This window comes from Bufo bufo, unplaced genomic scaffold (assembly GCF_905171765.1).
Source record: "Bufo bufo unplaced genomic scaffold, aBufBuf1.1, whole genome shotgun sequence".
NCBI lineage: Eukaryota > Metazoa > Chordata > Amphibia > Anura > Bufonidae > Bufo > Bufo bufo.
The window spans coordinates 141,865-147,864 of NW_024401156.1; the positions used below are offsets into that span (position 1 = coordinate 141,865).

The window sequence follows — 6,000 nt, forward strand, 5'->3', positions numbered from 1 at the left end:
TGACAAGCTTCGCCGACAGTTGCCTTAAGGAAAGGTCTGTATTCTGAGGCCAAGAAGACAAAAAGGAAAGGACACAAGACACGTCCCAAGTAGAAGAAAATCTAGGCCTAGGAGGACGAGACATCCGAGAGCCCCGCAAGAGACGGCATACCAAAGGATGTTGGCCCGCGGGAGTACCATCAAATCCCTGATGGGACGCAGAAATGGCCGATCTGAAAAGGCTGATCGTGCGATAGGCCTTACCCTGGTCGAAAAGAGAAGACAGGAAATGCAAAATCTCCGTCACAGGTGCCGAAACGGGATCCAAGTCCCTAGCCACGCACCAGCGATCCCAAGATCCCCAGGCAGATCTGTAAGATCTTCTGGTTCCTGGGGCCCAAGCGTTCTCCAAGAGGACTCTAGCTGTTCCCGAAACTCCCGGGACCTCCCAGGGTCCCCTGAAATTCGACATGCCAACAGGCGCAGGGATCCGTCCAGGAGAAGAGGGTGTGGTTGGTGATTCGGACCTCGGAGGAGAGTCTGAGATGTCGGGAGCAGGCACGGGGTCTCTATCATCATCTCCAGAAGGTGAGGAAACCACGACTGGGAATTCCAAAACGGGACCAGAAGAACCAGATCCGCTGCATGACGGCGTACTTGAATCAGGGTCCTGGGAATCAGCTGGAAAGGAGGAAATGCGTACAGCAGGCCCCTGGACCAATCCTGTAGGAACGCGTCACCGCTTCGGCCTCCGGGTCCGGGCGCCAACTGTAGAAACGTGGCAGCTGCGTGTTCAGGCGGGAGGCAAACAGGTCGATACAGCAAGGACCCCACAGAGATGTTAAGGAACGGAACACCGCTGGATCTAACTGCCAGTCGCTGGAGTCGGAGAGATATCGAGAGCTCCATCCGCCCGAAAGTTCTGGACGCCTGGAAGATATTCTGCCAAGACAATCAACTCCTTGTCCAGGCAGTAGTCCCAGAAATCCTTCGCCAACCGAGATAGAATGGTGGAACGGGTTCCGCCCATGCCATTGATGTAACGCACTGCCGACACGTTGTCCATGCGAAGTTGAATGCAGGCTTTGGCCGTGTCTCTCGTGAAACTCTTGATTGCAAACGAACCTGCCAACAGTTCCAGCGCATTGATGTGGAATCCCGCTTCGTCCGCTGACCAGCCGCCTCCGGTTGAGATCCCCTCGCAATGAGCACCCCAGCCCGACAGGCTGGCATCCGAATCTACCACGAAGTCCGGACGATGACCGAAAATGGCCTTGCCATTCCAAGCCTGCAAATTGAGGATCCACCAGGATAGCTCCTCCTTGGTTTCCTCGTCCAGGGAAATCCAATCCGCATAGGAAGCCCCCGTCCGCAGGTGGGAGATCTTCAGTCGTTGGAGAGCCCGGTAATGTAGTGGGGCCGGGAAGACCGCCTGAATGGATGAGGCAGAAGGCCTATGATCCTTGCTAGTTGGCGCAAAGGGATCTGGGAAGATGACTTGGCTCTGCCAATTCCTTCCGTATGGACCGGACCTTGGCCGGTGGTAGGCTGAGAGTTCCTGCGTGGAATCCACCAGAAACCCCAGGAACTCCATCTTGCGCGCCGGAGTGAGACAGGACTTCTCCTGATTGAGGAGGAAACCCAGATCCGACAGGAGATCCATTGTCCAGCGAAGGTGATTCAGTAACACCGAATGGTCCTGTGCCATGATCAGGATGTCGTCCAGATAGACGATGAGGCGAACTCCCCGACTGCGCACCAGGCCATGGCCGGGCGCATCAGCTTGGTGAAGCACCATGGAGCTGAAGAGAGGCCGAAAGGGAGGCAAGTAAACCGCCAAATCCTGTCCTTCCAAGAGAAGCATAGAAGGTTCCTGGACGCGTCCTCGACAGGGACGGTAAGATAAGCGTCCTTCAGGTCCAACTTGACCATCCAATCGCCCACCTGAAGGAGGTCCCGAAGTAGATGGATGCCTTCCATCTTGAAATGGCGGTACCTGACGAACGCGTTGAGGGCGCGTAAATTGATGACGGGCCGCAGCTGGCCCCCTTTTTTCGCCACCAAGAAGATGTTGCTGATTATCGCACCCGGGGATGCCGGTGCCAGCTCTATGGCCCCTTTGCGGAAGAGATCTGATAACTCTGAGTCCACCAGTAAGCGGCTTTCTACCGACAGCACTGCAGGGTGTGGGGCGGAATGGGTAGATGAGAGGACGTCAGCTCTATGTGGAAACCCCTGACCGTGGATAGAATCCATTGGTCCGAGGTGATACGTGACCAAGCTGAGAAAAGAGCCGGAGTCTGCCCCCTACGCAAACAGTTAAAGAATTGACATGAGGCATTGGTCTTACCGTAGGGACGTCTGGAACCAGGGTGTCCTCTGTATCCTCTAGGTCTCCAGGATCCTCCCCGGGAAGGGAAAAAGGATGGTGTCTCTCGCCTTTGGTCCTGGAATGCAGGTCTCTGGGCGAAGGAGCCTCGGCCCGAACCACGGGCTTGAAATGGGCACGGCCGGACAGGCGGCCCCTGAAACTGCCGGCCCTGGTAGAGACCCTACCATGAAACACCCGTTTCATTGAACTTTGGGCTTTGTCGAGTGCAGTAAAAGCACCGACGAATCGTCCTAAGTCCTTGATAAAGGACTCGCCAAAGAGCAGGCCCTGGGCCTCCTTACCGGCTTCGGTAAGCGCCAAGTTGGAGAGTTTTGGCTCAATTTTAAAAAGGATGGCCTTGCGCCGTTCAATAGCCAGGGACGTGTTCACGTTTCCTGCTACGCAAATTGCGCGCTGCACCCACTCGCGCAGCTCTAGAGGGTCTACCTGCCTACCCTCAGCCTTGGCAGCTTCGGCCAAGTCGAAGATCTTTGCCAGGGGGCCAAATATGTCCAGGACCTTGTCCTGACAAGCGCGCAGGCCGACTCCAAACCCTTCCTCGGATTCCACCCAGATTTGGTGAGGAATTGGGTCATTTTGGGGTCTACCGCTGGAGTCTCACAAACCCTGTTGGGAACTATGGGCCTGGGGCATTCTGCCCTAAGTTTGTTGCGCGCCTCTTTGGAGAGGGGGCAACGCACGCGGGCCTCCAAATATTTGGATACATGATCCATTGGCAACCACTCCGCCGACCGAGGGTGGTGGAGGGAATCCGGGTCAAACAGAGGTTCCCCTGAGGGATCTGTCAACGAAGCAGGGAAAACATCTGCTGCCGAAACCATGGAGCTACACCCAGGTAAGGGGTTAGAATCTATGACCCCAGAAGGGTCGTCCTCTGCCTCCTCATAGGCGTCATCTAAAGCCTCCTCATCAGAACCGACTTCAGAGTCGGAAGCTGTATCCTGCTGTGCTCTAGCACATTTCCAGTTTCGCGTACGTTCTGCCTGACGCGTACAGGCTCTTTTGCGCGGACCTAGCGCGCCAACATTGGTGGAAACATCGTCACCAGTCATGCGTTTTCTGGAGGCTGATGGCCCTGGCCCGGCTGGTTTAGAAACCGTAGCGGGCTGTGGGGTGGGAGAGGCAGCTGGATGGGTAGCAAGGGCCTGGGCAATGGACTGGGAAATGACTGAGGTCATTGATCCCATAGCCGCAGCAATCACATTGATAATGTGTTTTGAAAAACCAGGGATTGATCCACAGGGGACATCACTGTGTCACAAACCTCCCCAGAAGGGGTTAAATCAACTTGAGGCATGTCCTCCTCATAGGGCCTTGCCCACTGTGGCTTGTATTAGGCATGATAACACAGCCTGCCTCATATTGGTAGTGATAGGGTTAATTTATAAATAGAATCCTACCCTATGAGCTCCGCTGGTGAGGATTTTCCCCAGCCAGGGAGAAGCTAAAGTGGGGATTGAAAAACCTTAAGAGGAAGGAGCCGGAGAGCAGCAGAGGCCGCCGATGCACAGGAGCCGGAGCAGATGCAGGCAGTGTCGCCGAGACTCCGGAGCGCCGCACTGAGAAACCGGAAGCGGAAGCGCCCGAGATCTCGCGAGATCTCGGGCGGAGCGAAGCGCAGCAAGCAGGAGAGCCGGCGGCAAGATCAGAGGTGAGCCGCGGCGCGAAAACAGCCGAGGGAGGAGGGGGGACCGTGGGGGAGAGCAGATTGAAGGGACTGAGGAAAAACTCAGTCAGAGCAAAAAAGACAATCACCAACTAGGAAGGACAGACAGAAGGGGATACATAACCCCATAAGGAGATAATCGGTATATAGGGGGGTTCTCCTGAATAACAGGGACACCAGAGCTGTGTCAAGGGAAACGGCACAAGAAACAGGGGAGAGCCTGTAAATCAAACTGAAACAACAGTATATCCCATAACCCAAAAAAGGGGGGAAAAAACTACATAATAGTAATAATAATCCCACATATATCATAGGTACTTATCTCTGCGGTCAGCAGCAAAGAAAGAGGAGGATTTACAGGAAGTGTGGCCTGTTATACTAGGACTATGGGGAGGGGCTGTTCAAATGTTTCAATATTTTTGTCTTTGCTGCTATTGGTCAGAGTAAAGAAGGAGAATAGCAATACGAGCCTCCGGGTCTTGTAATAAATCTGTATGTAGTGAGCTCCCTCTAGTGGTGGCTGCAGTCAGTCAGAATGTACTGTATAGTAGGTCCACACCCGCCATGTAGACAGTCTTGTCTTTGGAGGACATGGGGTGGGGGTCTTGTATGAGGGGACATCTTCTGCTGATTCCTCACCTTTCCTCTCTCTTCCTTCCAGACGTGGCTGCTGTGTCCTGTGGACGGAGTTTCCTGATGTCTTCCTGCAGAGATCTGATGGAGAAGTGGATCCTGCTTCTCAGAGAGATCCGGTCCGGGAGCCACTGCCAGCTGAGAGTGTGAGTGCCTGCAGATACCAGGGACGTCACTGCTGGATATGGTGCTGATCTCTGCTGTCTCTCTGCAGTCTCATCCTGATGTCTCTTTACAATGTCTCCATTCATCATGACGGTCTTCTGTGGATGAGTCGGTATCCGGGAATTATGTCTCAGCTTCAGCAGCTTCTGACGGGTGAGCGGAAAAAATCGGTGTGCAGGGGGCATGTCAGGGCAGGTGTTTGACAGCTCCGCCCCCTGTACTGCAGCGCTCTCATCAGAAGTGACAGCTCCGCCCCCTGTACTGCAGCGCTCTCATTAGAAGTGACAGCTCCGCCCCCTGTACTGCAGCGCTCTCATTAGAAGTGACAGCTCCGCCCCCTGTACTGCAGCGCTCTCATTAGAAGTGACAGCTCCGCCCCCTGTACTGCAGCGCTCTCATTAGAAGTGACAGCTCCGCCCCCTGTACTGCAGCGCTCTCTCTAGAGAAGTGACAGCTCCGCCCCCCGTACTGCAGCGCTCTCATTAGAAGTGACAGCTCCACCCCCTTTACTGCAGCGCTCTCATTAGAAGTGACAGCTCTGCCCCCTGTACTGCAGCGCTCTCATTTTTATGTGACACACCTCCGTCCACTGTACTGCAGCGCTCGCATTAGAAGTGAAAGCTCTGTCCCCTGTACTACAGCGCTCTAATTTTTATGTGACACCTCCATCCACTGTACTGCAGCTCTCTCATTTTTATGTGTCAGCTTTGTCCCCTGTACTGCAGCACTGTCATTAGGTGACAGCTCCGTTCCCTGTACTGCAGCGCTCTCATTTTTATGTGACACCTCCATCCACTGTACTGCAGCGCTCTAATTTTTATGTGACACCTCCATCCACTGTACTGCAGTGCTCTCAGTAGGTGACAGCTCCATACCCTGTACTGCAGCGCTCTCAGTAGGTGACAGCTCCATACCCTGTACTGCAGCGCTCTCAGTAGGTGACAGCTCCATACCCTGTACTGCAGCGCTCTCAGTAGGTGAGTGCTTTGCTCCCTGTACGGCAGTGCTTTTCTTGGCTTTTGATCCGTGCCTGTTCCCCATATCTTGCGGATGAGATACTCCACAGCACTGTACAGACAGACATTCTCATCACTTATATATCACTGACATATCCCACAGCACTGTACAGACAGACATTCTCATCACTTATATATCACTGACATAT

General features: G+C 54.2%; 1 protein-coding gene across 1 annotated transcript in view; it reads left to right on the plus strand.

Annotated features, from left to right (window-relative positions):
* Window positions 1-5,098, plus strand: part of LOC120984666 (heat shock factor 2-binding protein-like) — a 45,391-nt gene extending 40,293 nt beyond the window's left edge. The window contains exons 5-6 of the mRNA XM_040413421.1: window positions 4,699-4,816; window positions 4,885-5,098. Of these exons, the coding sequence (XP_040269355.1) occupies window positions 4,699-4,816; window positions 4,885-5,038 (272 nt within the window). The 3' untranslated portion in view covers window positions 5,039-5,098. The remainder of the gene's footprint in view (window positions 1-4,698; window positions 4,817-4,884) is intronic.
* The last annotated feature ends 902 nt before the right edge of the window (window positions 5,099-6,000 follow it).